At 37.2% G+C, this 20,704-nt stretch overlaps 1 protein-coding gene across 1 annotated transcript; it reads right to left on the bottom strand.

Moving 5' to 3' along the window:
• Positions 1–6,457: 6,457 nt before the first annotated feature.
• On the bottom strand, positions 6,458–19,733 carry LOC145675589 (uncharacterized). Its single transcript, XM_081746117.1, has 3 exons — positions 19,385–19,733; positions 18,181–19,171; positions 6,458–9,079 (listed from the first exon to the last, which is right to left on the bottom strand). The coding sequence occupies exons 2-3, from the start codon at positions 19,064–19,066 to the stop codon at positions 8,433–8,435; spliced, it is 1,533 nt and encodes a 510-aa protein (XP_081602243.1). The 5' UTR covers positions 19,067–19,171; positions 19,385–19,733; the 3' UTR covers positions 6,458–8,432.
• Between the last annotated feature and the right edge of the window lie 971 nt (positions 19,734–20,704).

Raw genomic sequence — 20,704 nt, 5'->3', positions numbered from 1 at the left:
GTATAGACAGCCAGCGAGACAGTACTGCGCTGCAGGTTCCATATATCGCGTAATGGGAACAACGATGAGATAAATGTTGGAAACGAAAATGTGTGTAGGCAGTAGTAACACAAAAACAAAAGTGTTTGTGTTACTGTTATGTTGTACGCGTATTTTCGTAGTGATGTAATGTTGATACTCATGCTAGAGGTCTGGACGGTGTCGGGCCGGACACGGGCCTACAGAGCATATATTACTTCGGGCCCGGGCCGTAAATTTTAAAATACACAAGCTTATTTCTCTGGCCTAACTTTGTACACTACGGTATTTATTGGATAGTTTTTTTCTGGAGAACTTTTAAAACACAACTTTAAAATTAAACCTCTAATTGCAGTAAATAAAAATACAATTTTGCATAAATTATAAGTTTTCTGTAATTCGGGCTTATTTGATTATTACACGAGCTCGGGCCTAAATGCTAAAACATATTTCAGACTCGGGTCGAGCCTCACATCGTAATTTCACAGGCCGGGCCGGGCTAAATTTTCCAATCCGTGCAGATCTCTAACTCATGCGTGGTACTGATATTACTGTTGCTGTTTATCTTACTTAATGTAAACTGTAAGATCTTTAGTCAGACTATGGGTCACAGTTCATGACGATGGTTTTGGTGGGTAGTGAGTTAGAGTGGGAGATGGGTCCTTAAGCCTATTAAGTTTTTAGAAAAATGACAATAGTTCAACGTAAACAAGATATGTTAATGCAGCTGTACGTACCAATAGAACCTCCACGGTGGTATAACAGAAAACTCCAGAAGGAAATCAGTGAAAAACAAAGGAACGCAAAATCATCTTAATAAACTTAAAATCCTATACAACAAGATATATCCGCACCAATAGGATCTATAGTTTCCCGCGGATATGTTTTCATTCTCTTTGCGGATACAGAACAAAATTGCGGATGTACCACTGAGTCATTTTCCCTTCATTTCCTTTTATGATTCTAGTGTGAAATAAAAAAAAAAAAAAAATACTGAATAATTATTATGTATTACAGTAAACATAAATATTATCAATCAAAACAATTATTCCATTCGTTTTAGTAACATTTTTAGTGCTAGAAATTCATACTATTATGGACGAAAAGTCAAAACGAATTTCTTTCATTATTATAGTGCATACATGTATCGTAATTAAAGGCATGGACCGCCTCACTAAACTTTCTCGTTCCCATATCTTAAACTAAATCAGGTTATGCTACAGTTATTGCTAAAAACATTTATAAGAGAAATGCGAAAATTATAAGGCATTTAAAAAAAATCGCCCGAAGAAAACATCCTAAAACTACCCCATGCGATTTTTTCCCCCACAAGAAATCGCTTATTCCATGTTTTGTGGTTATTAATGGTTTATAGTTACAAATCTTCACACGTTGTACTTTGGAAAATTATATTTAATAATAATAATATAAAAACACTTATCCTCAAGAGGAACTACCTATGGGGACGTTTTGATGAGAATGGGGGACGCAAAATTATTGTTCCTAACGAACTGTTTATTTATGAAATATATAAAAAAAAAATCAATTCTGAGTAATTTTTGAGAAAATAGTCCGAGAAAAAAAACTCCCTAAGAATAAATACTCGTCATAGATTTTTTTTTCACAAGAAATGACTAACAACATTGACAGGTTATTACACATTTTATTCCTAAAATATAACAGGGTTCCTACTGATCCGGAGAAATCTATTTCCCTGACTTCTCCGACCTTTGGCAGGAAATTCCCTGACTTTCATGACAGGTGTCGGATGACGCTGACATATAAATAAAGGTGAATATTTATATATGAGAATACTTTCTCTATAGAGACAAATGATAATCAACTGCTCACACGTACATTTGACTTACCTCCCATAAAAACAGCAGTAAAAAACAAATAGGTATTAAATTAATGGTTGGCTAAGTTGAAACTGGTGTACAATTAATGTTAGAAACATAGGTGTAAATTGCACTCCCGCGGCGCTCGAAGGCGTACGACTCCAGGGGCGCAAAATATATCGAAAGTAGGAGCGCTAACTAAGGGTTGCGCTGAAGCTTCAAGTTACACCATTAGAGAAACAATATATTTTATAAAACTTTCCTAACAAGTAGGAACCCTGTATAATTCTATTTTTTTTTTCTTTCTTTTGAAAAAATCGTATGAGCAAACTATTCCTTCTCAACTTTTTCCAAAGAAATGACCTAAATCACAGTATTAGGTTGCTTAATATTGATGTATGAAATATAAACAAACTCGTTAGATCAGTTTTCAAAACAAAACAAAACAAAAAAAAAAAAAAAAAAAAAAAAAGATTGTGTATTTTCATCTTTCAGTAAACTATCCTAATCTTTAGGAGTACCAAGAATATCTTAGAATCTCTTTATTAAAGATGAAGAATCTTAGAATATCTTTATAAAACGCTGGTAGTTCAAAATTTGGTGCACTCTTACATCGGACGGACAAACATCCGAACTCCCTTTTTGGGCATGTGGGTATCATGAAGCGTACATCCATTGGAATATTCATATGTAATCCAGTTATTTTCATGATCACCATACGTACTTTCTTCTCTCCTATCGCCACTCGAAGTAGAAATAGAACTTAATTTGTAACAATTCAGATCTTTCTTTGCGCCAGATTCAAAACGAAAATTTATACAAAAACGTTGAAATAAAGGTATTCACAATGTAAACTTATTTTTTAAAAATTTTGAAGGTCAGAGTGAGAAGCGGCAAAATAGTAAATCTGGCCATGGTTACATTTTGTAGATATTTTAATATCCCTTGATTTCTGAAATACTGAGGAATATTCAGAAATAATTTCTTATTGTCTGCTTTCTCCTCTCATAGCAGACCATAACACATCTGAGTGGGGTTGATTTTGAGTGTAACGTCCCGTTCAGCAGCGAGGCTATGAGACGTGGAATCCGAACTCGCCGGGAATCGAACCCGGGTCTCCCACACCAAAGGCGCGTACGCTAACCGCTTAGCCACGAAGGAACTCCAACTCACTCTTTATGTTCGATATTTGCAAGTTACTTCGAATAATACTATTTAATATTGTTACGAGGTGAAAGAATTTCCACACCCACCAGGAATTGAACACAAATCGCTAGATTGGCAAGCAAACAAGACTAAGTTAGAAACCAACCCACCTTTGTTTAACTAGCAATTAAAAAAAAAAAAAAATTCTACATACTAACTTAGCAGCCTCTTTTCGTTTTAGTGTCTTCATTCATAAGACTTGTATTTGATAAAACCTTCCTGACTTTCTAGGACTGTAGGAACCACACTACCTTTAAAACGAAACAGAAGCCTTCAGTCCCAATAATACGGGTTTGTTTGTGATAAGACGTTTGTCCAACATGCTGTATGAAACTAAACCTGAATAAAACTCCTGGCTCGAACAGCCCTTAGGAGCCAGGGATTACCATCTGGCTTGTGGTACTCATGCCGTTGGAGAAATGCGTGGTCAGCACATTTGTTGCCCTTGCCTTTATCTTCTAGACCGACATTTTCATGTAGCTCCCAAATCTTCCTCACGACGCAATGTGAATGCAGCAATGCCAACACTATCTGATGAGTACGAATGATCGTCCATTTTCCCTCGGACCAAACCCAGCACTCAAATTCTCTCTCACGAGAAGCAGTATTTCAATGCACCTAGTCCATGGGCACGTATTATACGCATATGATGCGGTGACGGCTGTTGAGGGAAGACATAGGTAGAAATTGATCGTTACTGCTACAAACTGAAGAAATCAGCTTGTAACAATAAAACTTCAATTTTACCGACATGACTTTCCTCAAGAACCGCCCCTGGATGTAGCTAATATTGCTGTGTAAAGGTACCGTTGACTGGGATGGATAGATCTAAGTTAGCTCAGCCCCAAAGTGCCCTATAAAATGAAATGAAATTACAAAATCCCATGTCCTTATCGTTAATAGAATAGCATTCTTGGTTGCACTGTAAAAATAAATAACCCACCTAGTAATCATAGCAGAAGTCACGAGATTACTGTAAGTAGCGCTCTTCCGGCTGGCCTAGTGGTTAACGCGCGTGCAGTTCCGGGTTCGATTTAAGGTGGGAAAGCATAAAAAAAATTGAACTCATGGCGGTGGTTCGGATTCCAAGTAAAACTGCCCTCGTCTCGTATAACCTTGCTGCTGAAAAGTGAAGCTACGATGAGTTTCTTGCAGCAGTTTTACATTGGGAGCACTTATGAATTGAATGAAACTTCTAGCTTACATACACCACTGCCTTATTCTTAATAATTGAGAGTAACCCCTAATTTTCTACGCTGACTTATTGAACAAAAGATCAGCTATTATAATAGTGCATTAGGACAAGAACATCCAGCATGATGCAAATGTACACTCATGTCCAAAATGATTGTCGCATATCTGTAACTGCCTTCATGTAATATAATTTGATAATGATTTTACAGAGTACCTTTAATACTGATACTATGTGTATAATCGTGAAATGTATATTTGTGGTAAATTTCATAGGAAAAGAATTATAAATACGAAAATTAGAATGAGTAAAACAAAATGTTGGTAAATGGACAAGAAAGTTTTATTTTCGTTTTATTATTCGTATTTACTACTCTTTTGACATGAAATTTGCCACATACGTGTCTTCGCCGACTATACACATACTAACATTATAAGAAATACCGGGCGAATTCGTTATCAAATTATATTCCTACAACAACATATTTATGGACATGTGACAATAATTTTGGACTTGAGTGTACATAGCGTCTACGGGAGTTTACTTCGAATTCCGAGCATACTACGGTGAACTGAAAAATAGACTAAAGTATCACACACGAATGTATACTGGTATGTAAGTCTGTAAAATACGTTGCAAAGGCAGTCTTCAATATTCTAACACAGAGAATGCAAAAAACTAGTGGGTTAAGAAACTCAAGAAACTTAAATTAGTTCTTTCTTAGACGTTACTTTTCCAAGAACGCCTGCCGTAATACAATTTAATTTGCATTGGTAAATTGCCCCCATTCATCCCCACACCCAACCAAATAATTAGGCCTCTTATTACTATACATTGTGTTTGTCGAATTAGCTAGCTTTTTCAGTGGTTGGCCAATTAGTCCCATCACCACCTACACTCAGATGATAGATCTGCCTATGGGTTTCAACGGAAACTTTTACATTTCTCTAGCACTACACTATAAGTTCCACTAAATTTTCAGTATTTCCAGTATCCATAGAGATTTCCAGTATTTGAGGTTATCAGTAGACACACTGTTTTATCACAACTTTTAGGAACGTGCAATCATTTTTACTATTCATTACCCTAAATTTTTGTGGCGAATAAATTCAAACCCATCGTACACTTCCAAAACCACGTTTGCTAGAAACAACCGCATTACACTAGGTGAAGGTGAATATGTAAGACTCCAGTAACCTTGAAAGTAATTGTTCAATAAATGTAACGCCATCACCATTACAGACATCCACTATCAGACCGAATTAAATAAGTATGAGGAAAATATATGCGACTAGAGTAGAGATCGAACCTTATTGATATACAGGGTGTCCCGGGAGAAAGCGGCGAGACTTTGGGAAATGGTAATTCTAAAGCAAAAAAGTTCATATGACCATGTGTTCCATTACCAACGGTTTGAGATACGGTTGTGAACCATATTTGACATGTTGCTTATTGCCCGCCCTGCAGATATTATAGAGGTGAAATCTAGCGCGCATAAATGGTGATGGAATGATTTTTCTAACGACGTGCAACATGTGGTAATGGTTCTTTGTAGAAGTTGGAATTTCAAAAAATCAGTTGTTAGCGAGTGAGTTGAGTGACGCTCATTCAGATATTTCCCATAAAATCCCCCCCCCCCCCAAAAAAAAACTCCCACGTGTTGGAATTGTCTTTGTAATAGTATTTATCATTTATATGTGCACGTGTTACCCCAGAAGAATAAGTACAGGGTAAGTAATACAAGGTATATATATAAAAAAAAAAAAAAAGTTCACCACCTCTATATCGTCAGCATCACTCATACTAATACTTCCCAAAAAATACTGCCACCTCCTTCAGGGATACCAGATGTATTTGCAAATTTTGCTAAGCGGTGACTAGCAGTTGAGCAAAATGCGATTAAAACGTCCCATGCGCTCCTTCGTAGCTAAGGGGTTAGCGTACGCGACTTCAGTGTGGAAGACCCGGGTTCGATTCCCAGTGGGAACTCATGTGGTTCGGATTCTACGTTAATCAGTAGGTCCACGTATCATATAGCCTCGGTGGTGAACAGCAGTAACTTAAGATAATAGTTACCAACCCCCACTCAATTGCACATCTGGTTACGAAATCTTGCTCCTTATACCTTTATAACTGCCGAAGATCAAGAGCAAACCATAAAAAAATAAAAGAAAAACCTATGAAGACAAAATAATACTCACAGTTTTACTGTTTAACATATATTATAATGTTTCATTGAAAACAAGGAACTCTGTAACCAATTATTATATAACAGTCTTAAATTGCTTTGAAAAACCATATTTTCTAATTTCTTTTTTCTTTCAAATTTATTTTAAGTACAATCGAGAATTTATGCACAACTCCAGTTTTTCTTAAATCTTTATATTTCTGTTACATTTTTTTTTCCTACAATGTATGTATTGTGAAATTGGCTCCCCTTACAATTAGTATCATTTACAGTAGTGGGAGGAGGGGGAAAAGGTTATACGCTGATTTTCACATACTATTATTAATAAAAACAAGAAACGAACTCAAAGTGCAGAACCCACACTAAGAAGTTTATGGAAGTACCACTTATTACCGTACTCAAGAAGGACCAAGAGCCAATCTGTACTTAAACACGCAATTCGTTCAAAAGCAATAACATGTAACACGTTAGTTATGTGTGGTCTGCGTAAGGCTGTCAAGTACGCAGAAATTTTCCAATGAAACAAAGGAAAGGACGAATCCAACAGATAATATTGTTAGAAATTCAAATAGGAGCCAAATTTCACATACATATAAAGAAACAATTCTTAGGTTCGTATACAGAATTTTGATTCTTCAGAAAAAAACATTTTCTTCCCTTCACGAAGAAACTAAACATCAAAATACTATTATTAGAAGCATATAATAATTCTGCTTTTCTTGTAAAATTTATCAAAAGTACAAAATATACTGAGGTAAAGATACTACTACTGATAAGAAATTAAAAAAAAAAAAATCCTAACACGTCCATAGTATGCATAAACTTTACATACACACACACACATACATGACCGCACAGAATGCCAAAGCTTTGTACGCCCACAATGCGTGATACAATAGTTATTCAGCTTGCTTCATCTATCCCATTATTTTAATTCTAAATTTCTTTTAACTGAAAGTCTGAAAAAAAGAAAAAAACTATCCCACCCTCCCACTACGTAAAATTTGAGCATAGTGCATAAATACTAGGTACAAGATATTATACAAATAAGCTTATTTCAATTTTTTCTAGTGTTACATTTTCTTTACATAACGTAGATAGGGAACAAAATTTTACATAGACTAAATGGTAACAACTTTAGAAAAAAAATATATCATACTGTCGTTAAGGCAAATATACAAAGATTGTACATATTCATCATATATATATATATATTTATATAATTATACACAAATATAATATTGCGCCTTCTGTAATGTAAAAAAAAGAAGGAAAAAACACACATACAAAATACTTTTTGAGACAGTGTTATCATATAAACCTAAGGCAACAGTAATTATGTTCACTAATGAAAAACAGTTACGCTGAAAGCAAAATGTTACAAGATTCAACGGATTTCTGGTAACGAAATATTTTTTTTAAAAAAAAATGCTAATTTTTATAACAAATCACAAGTACAAATATAAGGTTTTGACTACAGCATATTCCAAATGGTAAACAAACCAGCAATGATATGTTCCTATCGAATACCAATTAACAAAATTACAGAACTGATTCAGTATTTACTTGTTTCTAACTGTATACATATACATATATATATATATTGATTTTATAAGCATAAAATATTTATAAACAAAAGGCACTAGAAATGTAATCTATTCTGTATATATTTATCACACTATAAACATACTTTGGCATTTAGCTTTATATATAATATATATACATATTTAGTATATGTATAATATACTGTACACTCTGTCCACTAATGTTTCTAAACCGCCACGTGGTCTATTCTTTCATTTCACTACGCATAACTAAATTCAACGTGATTGACGCTTGTATTATCTTATACATGTTTTAAAGTACGGTCACTTCATACTTTGGCGAATGATCTACAAAACTAAAAATCCATAAGTATCTTTCGATTAATATGGAATCTAATAGAAGCAGTTTATACATATGAAAAAAAAATCCAAATAACTACGACACTTCATCGTTTCGCTGCCAACATTCGTCTTAACTGTGACACTCGTGCTCTGAGCTGTTCCTGTCTTCTTCTTAGGTCTTCGGCTTTTTTAGTAAGCGACACATCTTTCGCTGTAAGTTCATGACAATAGATTGCTGCTTGACGAAGTATCACTACTTTCGCCGCCTTTTCGTTGTCCTCCACCTCAGGAACTAACACACGGAGATTATCAAAGGCATTACGCAAATCAATGCGGCGCTGCCTTTCCATGTTGTTGTGGATACTCCTTTTCTCAATAGGGTCTTCTGAATCGCTACCTGATCGAGAACCGCGCTTTCGAGGAGACGGGGTTGAATGAATTTTCGCCCGTTTCGATGACTTTGTACTGCCATTCATGTCCGTACTAAACCGTTTTACACCAGGTCTGATGCTGGAAGCCGGGACCGACCGGATTAGTGTCTGATCACCAAGCATAATCCGAACGGGCACAGTCTTAGTCTCGTGTTGAGGTTTCTGTTGGTTTGTTTTCGATGCCGCCATCGCTGCAACCTTCAGCTGTAACTGTTGTCGGATCTGAGGTGACGGGTTATTTGGCAAACCACTAGGTGTCGTCGTTCTTGAACGGCCATTTGTAGTCTTCTCACCCAGGGAAACCACGTCAATCTCCTCCTCTGTGAAAATATAAGAAAAGACACTGTTAAGCTCACGGCTGACGAATCATTTACAACTTACAATTGTATTAAAGCATACATTTTACTTATATACACATGTTAATCACTAACAGTGATTATCACATATGGAAACCTGATACTAGAAGGATATGAAACAATACTAAGTGTATAATTCAGATTAACTAGTTATCAGTATTCATCAAGTAGTCACAAAAGAGGGGAATCCCTGATTATTAACAAACAAACGAAAATAAATCAAGTAAACTGTTTCAATTTTAAAATGTAGGTAGTTTATGTTTAAATGCAATGTCCCAACAATGAAATCTACTTCATAAGGCTGCATGTTATTGCTTACAAACTTTAATAAAATACCAACTAAAAAGGGGATAACGTGAATAAAATATCGTAAAGGATAATCAACTTCCCCCGCATCGGTTTACAAAACATTACGGAAACCGAAACTACTCATTAAAAACAGTGTGTAGAACAGCTTCTCAAACTATGGTCCCCTCAGGTTGAACATTCTTGAAAATAAAGAATTTGGTTGAATCCCGCACCTTACGCTACATTAGGATCTCAAAACAGAACATATTATATAAAAAGGTCACGGCCAGGTTTCACAACCTGGGAATCGCGAGAGGGTTTCATGGGATCGCGAAGATAAGCGGAAGATGAATGAAATGACCAAATTTGATTTAATCCATTCGCTTTTAGGGAAGTTACTATATCTACTATATACAAGAAATGGGATTCTACTATTGTAGAAATAGATGGATATCGTGAGATCTCCGCAATAAAAATCCCAAACAAACTAAAAAAAAAAAGGGGATCGCCAGCAAGAGGATGTGATAAAATAGAGGTCGTGATAGGAATTTGTTAAGAACCAATGCCTTAGGCTATATCAGTGGTTCTCAACCTTGTTTCACAGATTATACTTTTACTGAATGCCCATGCCATCGTGAATACCTGTTTAACAAGTTTATATAGAAAGTACTGTACATTGTTGCTTCCGCTGAAGACGGTGGCTGGTAAATTTCGCGACACACCCTGTGCGACATACCAGTTGGAAACCACTAGCTTGTACAGATGTTTTGAAGTGGAAGTGTGATGAAGATACAGTTATTCTGTGGAAACTGTTGCGTGATTGCATTATATAATATATTATCACATTGCCCTGCTCAATGTGTTATCGTATTTAGTTTGATATATGAAATCCTGAAGATATGGACTATCACACCAGAATATGTAAAAATTAATGAAGTGACAACTCCCTTTGCCTCATTTAATAATTGATGGCAAGAATCAATCTCCCACGCTCAGTCTATTAAAACCTCTCTCCCATTGAGAACACCAACGTGGAAACGATGACACGAAATCACGTCCCAAGCTAACCCCGCAACCAATCCAAAAGATCCGAAATGAATTCCCAATGGAAAAGAATTAAAAAAAAAAAATATTTAGGTACTGCAAAAAAAATATTTAGGTACTGCAACTCCCATTCAATGGTAGGAAATCAAACACTGCAGTAACACAATTTTACGCATTGGAGCAAGCTATCTGGCAACGCTGCAGACTTTCAAAGCATGCGACAGACGAGATCGATCGGGCACTTGTGCGGTGGCTAGACTACGGGGAAGGACATCGAACTCCGAACATTTTTATTCCCGCCCGGCCCTCAACTAGTTTCCATAATTTCGGCGTCTAGAAGGCACTAACACGGAAATAACATACTTAAACCGATGACACATTAAGATAACTAATTTAAATCAGACAAGTAATGTAGTCCAGAAATATTTTGCAGAGAGACTCTTCAATCTTCGATGTCCCAACCACTGAGACGTTTAAGCCTCACAGTTAAAACTTGAGGGGAAAAAAAAAAAAAAAACCTTTTCGCTTTTACGTTCCACATTCATTAACAGATTATTACGAAAGAAATTAATTGGTGGAATGAGAACGTGTGAGAAAAATAGAAAATCCACGATCATGATTTTGCCCATCACAAACGCTCGTGACATGGGATCGAACCAGAACTTCTCGCACCAGTAGTAAGCCCTCAACCACTGATCCACATCTCTTCTACACGGTGAAGCTAATACGGAATAAGTTCGAGCCTATGATCCTCAATAAATGTTCTAATCTTCACTATGACCAATTTGGAGAAAGGCGTCATGGCAAAGCGCATCGAAATAGGGATTACACGACTTTAAAATATATTTGTGGCAAGAATCGACAAGTTTGCATCTTTAACCCCGTTAATTGAAGAAAGATTACATAATAATAAATCGAATAACCCACTGTACGGTAACCGAACCCTTCACAAGTTGCGAAGATATTTCAATGTTAAAGATTTCTACTGAAGTTTTGAAACTGAAAACTATCAACAAGTCATCTTTTGCGGAACATATTTAGATAAAAGATTCATCTCTGGAATTACAATTTGCGTCGACAATTAATTTAGCCCCTCAGTTCTACTAAGCAGTAACTGGAATCGACCCAGTCAACACGCCTACCCATCTTCTAGTCCCTAGTTTAATACGGTCTGAACATAATCTGGAACAATGTTAGTAAATACCCCAACTCGTACGCGAGATATGGATATTCATAAATGAAAACTGGTAGCCAATATTATTCGCAAACACAGCTCTTTAAGCCACTTACGACACCCGACAGACGCCACGCCCTTTAAATCACGTTCTTCCGTTTTAAAGAGGAACACGGAAGACAAACTCCAGAAAAGTATGTCCTGCTTCTTAATACAAAACTAGGGATTTTAGTATGAAATTTCGAAACAACGAGAACTACACAACCATTTAACAGTAAATTAGAACAAAATACATAAATAAGGAAGTACTATTACACTTGTGAAGTAAATGCACAACCGTTCCATTTAAAGTTCAAAGGTCATGGTTACCCGGTTCATTCGGAATTTACTTCCGCGCATGTCCCCCACAACTGCCACGCCTAGATTCTGCCCAACCCCACGAAACCTACTCTTCTGCAAAATCGATCTTTAGTCCCGACTAAAGTTCTCCCAAATAAAGCCCAGACAGTGGCATCTCTTACCTCCAAACGTTATTTCCCACAGCTACCGCCAATTCTTAGGGAGGAGGGGAGAGAGTCCCTCTCTTCCAGCATATTTTCCGAGTAGACATCGCACCAACCCTTTATTCAATATATTTTAAGTGGAAAGCAAAATTCACAGTCATTGCTCTACTTACAGATATCAACGTCGTTGTACTTTTCAGTAATAATAATAATAATAATAATAATAATAATAATAATAATAATAATAATAATAATAGTGAAATGGTGAACAGATGGCAACAAATTAAACTTTCTGCCACAAGCTGTTAAAAACTACCATACGAAGAGAAGGGGTCAAATTTCACATTCGATCAAACATTATTAAATGTCGGGAGTCGCCTTCCTTAGTAATCCCACAATAAAGTGGCAACTTACCCACTGCTTGAACGGAGAAAAATCTAAAATCTTTGAACAAATAAAATAAAATGTAGCAATGCCAGATGCATAGATTATCAGTCGTCGAATATACTGTAACCAGATCGAGTTGCTACAGAAAGAGTATGTTCGTCAAGGAAAGGGTTTGATTCAAACAAGCAGTGATTACACCCGCCGATTCCTATTTCGCACTAGCACTAGTAATACCAGACTACTCGTCCAAAGTTAGTATTAGGAAAAAAATATATATTACGAAATATTACTTGCACAAACCCAGGCCCAACCACCATTCTGGATAACTTATGCTTAAAATTAATATAAATCAAAAGAATAAAAATCAGAAGCTTTGATACTGGATGAATATTACACTGACCTAATTCAACCGAAATGTCAGGTTGCTACGAACTGTGATTGTAAGAAAGCTGTTTTACAAGGTTGGTAATATTGAAATAACCAAATTGGTATCTTATTTCTGATTACGGAACAAAATTGAAGGACGTTACGAGAAAAGAAAAAAAAAAAAAAAAACTAGAACTCATCCTAATAGGTTCTTTAAAAGTAGTGAATTAGGGGCACATACAACATTTAATGGTAATGAATGTGTATTATTATTATTAAAATATTCTAGTTCCGGCTTATAATTGAATTACATCAATGTGACACTATAAAACCAAAAATAAGTCCCCTACATTGCTAACCTCAAACCAAACGTTGTAAAACCATGTTAATTTCATCCTTCACAATTTGGGCCTACAACAATTAAGTACTCTCGCCCATATAGTTAAGTAGGTTAAAATTGTACAATAAACCATCATTTATAGTAGTCGAATCAGCAATTCTAAGACTACAAGACTAGAACCATACTGCTATACCAGAGCATTAACTACTGGTTAAAATAATTCAGTTACTATCAACCACAATTGGTAAAATAGGCTTTTATATGTGATGACTGTCTCCTAAATAAAATGAAATCGCTAAGAGGACAAATGACAATTAAGCCTTGAACTGCCCACTGAAATTGATAAAATCTAGAACCGATTAGACATTTTAGGAAAAAGTATACGGTTCAACAATTTTATACCTCAGGTTCTATGTACTCTACATCAGGGGGCGGATCCAGAGGAGGGACGATTGCTCCCCCCCCCCAGAAGAGGGAACTTTCTTACTTTATATATACAAATAAAATCCATCCCAGAGTTTGGAGCCCTTAAAAGTTGCATTATGACAACGCCCCCCCCCCCCCAAGAAGTCAGTCCAGGATCCGTCCCTGCTCTATATTAACAGCTTATAGATCATCCGTACGATCCGTAGACATTTTAATGGTTAATGGAACAGTATAAAAGAATTGGCGAATTGAAATATGAGAGGAAACTTGAGAACAGTGAGAATCCACGCACAATGCCCATCGTAAACTCTCATGGTCTGGGATCGAACCACGAATCGTTCGCACCAGAGGTGAGCACTTGACCACTGACAGTAGCCCCATCACTAGAGAGGAAGAGCAAACAACAATATTTAGCGGTATTGCTGTCTACCCTAAGGACCTCCCCTCCCCCACCGCTGCACTTTGTATCTCGCTGAAAAGGAAATGAGCGGAGGGAGAACCAGGGATAATAAAAGACAGTGTTCCGAAGACTGCTCCAACTCTGCTACGAGTGGGTGCACAAGCTAATTCCAAGAAGACTGCTACATTTATAGAACTTGCAGTAAATGACGAACTTGTGCAACATACCGAATCGAAAACTTAGTGAAAGTTAATTACATTGAAGACTACGGACTAGGGAGGGAAAAAAAAAAAAACGAAGGGAGCAACGAAAATTTCGCAGCCCAACATGGCAACAATGCGACCTTCACGCGCACCAGATAGGGTCATCGTCCTTCCCGTTACGTAACGTCGGGCCGCTGTGACGCGAGGCCGAGCCAAGGTCAAGAGCAAGTCACGAGGTACTTACCTCTCAATATTTCATTGAAATATTCTCCCAACCCCTGACCATTCTGATTCTATATATAAAAACCAAAACATCATCCTCTTACGTCTAATGCGAGGGTTGGGAGCCGAATATCATTTCCCACACCACATACCAAGCTTTCATTCATTCCCTCATGCATACATGTATCTGTTAGGGACAAATCCATCAATCAGTAAAACAGCTCAACTCAACAGACGAAGGGGCAACAATGGTTCAATAAATAACACTGATATGCATACTACTACTACTACTACTCCATTCCGAGTAGTCAGAAGGGTCTTATAATTAAAAACATAAGGCCTTATAGCGCCCGAAGTGGCTCAACGGTAAAGCATTCACCTCTGGCGCGTAGGGCCCCTGACTCGATTCCAGCTCGCGCGAAGGTCTTATGGTAGATAAAAACAGTGTGAGAGTCTTTTCGGTTTCCTCCTTTTCCTCCCTCTTCCTTCACTCCACTATTTCATCCATTATAATCATCAAGGTATCCTTTAGCCCACATAACGTAAGTGTGAAACGTAAAACTGATATATTTCAGTTACACCGGCTTTACAGACTTCAAAACATCTAACCCTTAGTATCCATCGCGACTGCCGGCTTCCTCAGTCAAAAATTCTTCGTCCTTAAATCGTAATTTCGTAACTTTTAAATGTCTATTTCAATCTAAATCTTACATCCCATACCTTGGCCTTCAGGCTAACGAATATTATAAGAAACTGTTAAAGAATAATACACTCATACTGTGTCCCGAACGAAATTTGAAACTAAGACGGAAGTCGAGAGACCTAACGGCAATGTTAACTCAATTCGAAATAGCTTACTAACCTCGAAACTATTTTTAAAAAATGAAATCTTTATGCCCCATGGTTATGACAGCTAGGCTAAGAAATGAATGAAATTGTGGAATGAAGAAACTGCGAGGAAACTGAAGAACCCCGAGAAAACTCACGTAGTGTTTATTCACAAAGCTCACTTCGTGCGAGCTGGGATCGAACCAAGGACCCCAAGGTGAACGATCGATCACTGAGCCATCGTGGCCTCTTCGAAACTATGAACTCTCATTGGTTATTACTACTACTACTACTAATAATAATAATAATTGAATTATAACAGTCCCTATCACATAACCAATAAACTCTGAAGAATTCGCTTTCAAATTATGCCGCAAAACTCTCCACACTGCGACCATTTATACATACTATTTTATTGGAAATTGGACACGCCCCTCCCTTAACGCAACTCTTACGCGCTGAGAGCACCATTAGTTAGATTAATTACAAATATTGATACCATTAGTTTACATATCTACACTGTGAACTAGTCAAGAAATGCAGTTGCAAAAACAAGGAATTTTTTTTAAAGCATCCATAACACAAAAATAAATCCTGTGAACCCCATTGGAGATGGATTTCATATTTATTTTTGCGATTTATTAAACATCACTCAATTCTGCTTCTAACAGAAAGGAGACCACGAGTAATTATGAAATGAACAGTGAAAGAATATACAATATTCACACCTTGAGCGAGAGTCGAACCTGCGACAATCCTCAATATTGTGTATTCACTAGAAAAAATCTAGAATTATAAAATCTAGAAACAGGAGAATAGTGCAGTGAATTCAAAATGGACGGTAATTTTTACGAGTCAAGTAGCCCTGCACTTTTTTCTTTCAACTATTCAATGGATTTTAAAGAATACAGACGACTATTGGGCGGAGCAATTACAGTACAAGTTCGATACCGCAAAACACCATACCCCTTCGCACCAAGTTCTTGTTACCAATATTTTCGAAGGTGCAAATTGAGCAGGCAAAAGGTGTGGCAAGGTTCTAGACCACAGGTCCCCCTTCCCATTTAGCTATAACAACAAAAAACTTGTCCTGAGGGGCTCCAACCAGACTTCACTCGCTAACGCTCCCTCGACAATACAATTTGAATTAAATATTAATCGTTGGTGTAGAAATGAACCAACCTATCTACTAACCTATATGGGGGGGGGGGATGTGTTCTAGAACCTTCCCAAAAGGTGTGATAGGTGCTTTTCCCAAATTCACATAAAATTAAAATCAAACTGGGTCAATCACATATCTTTTGAGGGAAGTAGAACACAAAGGTCATATATAGGCCTATGACAGACTTGCCCCCGCTAATTATTTTAAATTGATGGTGAAAAAAATAACTGATCCGAGAATCTAACCCCAATTATATTGAGAACTACAAAAACATGACGTGGAAGAAATTATATATAAAAACAGAACACATACATCAATCCAATCTCCGCAATTAGTTTTTAATGTAAGTGTCAATACTATTACGTTTTATGTACCGCAACTAGTCTCCTTGAGTAAACAACACTTGAGTCTAGCTTTACATCCTACGGTTATGCCCTTCAGGCTAAAGGAGACAATAAGAGAGTTCTTGTATATGCAGTATGTCTTATTGCGAATATTTCAAAAATAAAACTTTACCAATTAATCCGGAAAGTTGCAGCAAGAGAGGAGAAAAAAAAAAAACATTCACGAAGATCGAAAACTTTTTTTAAAAAATGAAGATGTGGTAGCCGTATAAGAACTACCACGATACTTCACAGCAGTCCATAGCAATTCATTTGTTTTTGAGTTTAACGTCCCTTTCAGCAGTGATGCTATACGAGACAAGACCTACTAGTAATTAAAGAGGAATCCGAACCAAATGAGTTCCCGCCGGGAATCGAACCCGAGTTTCCCACGCCCCATAGCATTGAAAAAATAACTTTCCAACATGCTATTGTTAATGTAACTAAATGTATTTGCAAAGACTTAAAACCAATCAGCGTATTATGTCAAACTAAGCTCCTAACATCCATAAGCCGTAAGATTACACTACTGTCAAATCTGCACGTCCATTGAGAGTTCGAGCACAAAGACAATATAAGGTGTAATGCTTATAAGTTAACATGGGAAATTATTCTTAGAGAACCAAACCAACGTAATATTCACGATATGCGTAAGGAGACATTTAACTGTGATAACTAACTTAAATGTCTTGTATCTTCATTGAACATTACGAAATATGCTTACGTGGATAAACAAATATGAAAAGTCCGGTGGAACAGCCATTGTTCAAATAGATTACACTAAAAAGTGATAATACGCTCTTCAGAATTTGAAAAAAAATAACAGTCAAGACGAAAGGGGAAATCTAATAGCAGCTACTGTACTTGACATAAGCTAATATGGCAAAATCTAAGCTGCTAAGAAGAGCGCCAATGAAAAACAAGCCACAGGATAGCAACTGCAACTTTTTTACTCTCATATCTAAGAAAAAGAAAAAAAAACACGACTCTTTCATGCACTGCGATTACTTTCCCTCCTCAGCACGAACAAAAATGCTGAGATTCCTTCGCGCCCCTTACTGAGCGTAATAACTATTCCGGCTCTCCCGTGACCTTCGTATCACAAGAATTCCCGCGCTTTTCCTGTCGCGCCGAGTGCACTATTGTGTCCGCAGAATAGCTCTCCAGCCACCCATCATCCATCGCCTTTCAATTACCCAACCTACATACACTACGATGACAAGCCAAAATAACTGATCACTCATAACAAGGAAATATCAACCAACTAACATTATTCTCCAACAAGCTATAAAACGTTTCAATTACTCGTAATTCCACGAAATATTATTATCATACTCACCAGAATCCGAAGGTGTTTGAATTCCAAGATGATCAGTCTTGAATGAGGTGGCACCTTTCATTAAATGATAACTATGATCTGTTGAGTAACTATGATCACTTAATGTAGTTTGCCTTACGCCACTTGTATCTGTCCGCATTTGGCCTGTCACTTCAGAAACGTTCACTAAAGTGTTAGTAGATTCACTGTCTTCTACGTCATTGTAACCTAATAAACTACTACTGCTACTACTATCGTTACTATTCACAGAACTTTTATTCAACACACTGTCTGACTGTTCATCGTCCTCTGACTCGGAGAGCGACTGGGGAGTCTCGGGCCGTGGAGACTCCCCATCAGATCCGAGGGGCGAGACCTCTTTCCTGTCCCTGACACGCTCGGGTTTCGCACTCAAAACACTATCACTTATGGTCCTGAACGTATCAGCCTTTACCATACTCACTGCACCTAAGATTTTCTGTGTTGACAACGACGAATCATCACCACACACAACCGACGAGTCAGCTACTACTTTCTCGGCTTTAGGTATATCCCGCTTGTGTTCCTCACTAAGACATGAACCTGCCCACATACAGTCATGATGTCGGATTTCCCGAGCCTCTTTGCCCAGCGTTTGCCACGAATCAACACTCGGCCAAACGTCTAATTGTGTACGCGATAAACACGAGAAATAAGAGTCATCCTCAAAATCCATAAGTGGCAACTGGCGAACCGGGGAATCCATATCAAACTTCTTCCATATGTCCTCACTCGGCGCGGGTGTCGTATAAAACTCCGCACTCGCTCCACCATCGAAACCCTGGTCCCAGTGGAAATATTGGGAATAATGAGCTTCGTCAGGAAGTCCGAACTCTGGAACTTCGTCCAGAAGGATAGGCATCTTCATTGTTAAAATACACCGACCAAGTAACTAATTATAATATAAACTGTTATGGTTCACAATTGTCCACAAATCCTCTGTATTTGGAAACCAGGCCAAATCCAGTTCTTCCTGCAACGACAAAAATTAAAAACATACTTAAGTTTACTTATAGTATCAGAACATTCAAATAACATTAAATTTTGCAATATCACTCAACAAACATACAGGTACGCACTCGCTCACTCATTCATCATGTCACTCAGCAAATTATTCTGAATAACTTTCAACTGACAAATTATGATTCATATTTTTCTTTACTATGAAACGAAAAGTAGAACTTACCTTTAGGTATTTAATCCACTAAAGGGCTATTTAAACACTAAAGTGTCTCCGTTTAACTTTGAACACAATTACAATACAACATTGACAACAATGAAAACTGACTCAATCTTCTTCTAGTATAAGCATACAACACTTCCACATCCGAAACATATACCGGCAACAACAAACTAGTTTTTCCCTTAGAAGACATTTCTAAACTCTCGCGGCCACTGCCCAGATCACACAAGTTTACACGCAGTCCCCCGCTAGACTAACAGGAATCCGGGTGTAGAGAAGCACTAGTATCATTTAGACTGTATTCATCCGCCACTCCTTCGACACTGGCGGGAGTTCAGCTTCAGTGAGGCTTCTGTTACATATGTCAACGTTTTACGCCAACAACGTTACTCGTGAATTTGTTCATACATTTATAAGATATAAAACATTTTCTTGTTTTATATACCGAAACATGACTCAGTGTACTTACGGAGGTTTGTTACTATTAACCGGCGAATTATTTTCTATTGCGCATTCGTTACGTTACAACCAGGTTGTAAGGAGGTGGAGCTACGCTGATTCACTCTGTTCGCTGTCTCTCCGAGGGATGTCCAAGCAGCTACTCATGCCAAATGTGGCATTCGTCTTTCTCGCAGAAAATGTTTTTTCCGCCTCTTCTCTCTGTTACTGTCAGTAACTAGAAAAGGATAAGAGCGCAGCGCATGAAATGACAAATTAACAAACAAAAAAAACGTATCGGATCTGTCAATTGAAAATACAGGCATAAAATTAAATGTATTTTTCATGTATTTTAATTATTAATATTGCTTCTTACGAGAAACAAGTAAAATGTTTTGTGGAAATTTTAACTTCATTTTTTTTTTTAATTTTCTATTTTGCAACTTCGTTCCAAAACAAACAAAAATTAAAAAGAAACGTTCTTTCTAACATCTATTGATTCTCTATTATGTCTTGTTGTATAAAAAAAGGAGTGGAATAAATACAAACGAAATGATTATGAAAAATAATGCTGCACTTCTGAAAAAGTAGAAGAAGCACTTAAAGGGGGAGAAAACGGATATTCTTCTATCATTGAGTCATCATTTTCTAATAATATAGTTAATTAAATTTTTGTGCAAAACACTGACTCGGCGTTAGAGCGTTATCCTGAGGTGGTTCTGATCTCCGGTTACGTGAGGGGCACGATGGCACAGTGGTAGAACTCCTGCCTCTGATGAGTGAGGTCCCTGGTTCGATCCTCGGTGGACAATATCGTGCTCGTAAGTTTTCTCGGGGTACTCCCGGTTCCTCCCACTTTCTCATTCCACCAATCATTTCATCATA

The sequence above is a fragment of the Thermobia domestica genome, chromosome 18, assembly GCF_964235325.1.
Source record: "Thermobia domestica chromosome 18, izTheDome1.hap1.1, whole genome shotgun sequence".
In the NCBI taxonomy this organism is placed as follows: domain Eukaryota; kingdom Metazoa; phylum Arthropoda; class Insecta; order Zygentoma; family Lepismatidae; genus Thermobia; species Thermobia domestica.
The sequence above is the reverse complement of the archived record's forward strand: the minus strand, read 5'-3'. Positions and strand labels throughout refer to the sequence as shown.

What these genes read in the sequence shown, in the direction of transcription:
- LOC145675589 (XM_081746117.1), bottom strand. Translation starts at nt 19,066, where the DNA reads ATGAAGATGCCTATCCTTCTGGACGAAGTTCCAGAGTTCGGACTTCCT. An exon ending in TCAAACACCTTCGGATTCTG is followed by an intron (nt 9,080 to 18,180) that starts GTGAGTATGATA and finishes ATATTTTCACAG; the next exon opens with AGGAGGAGATTGACGTGGTT.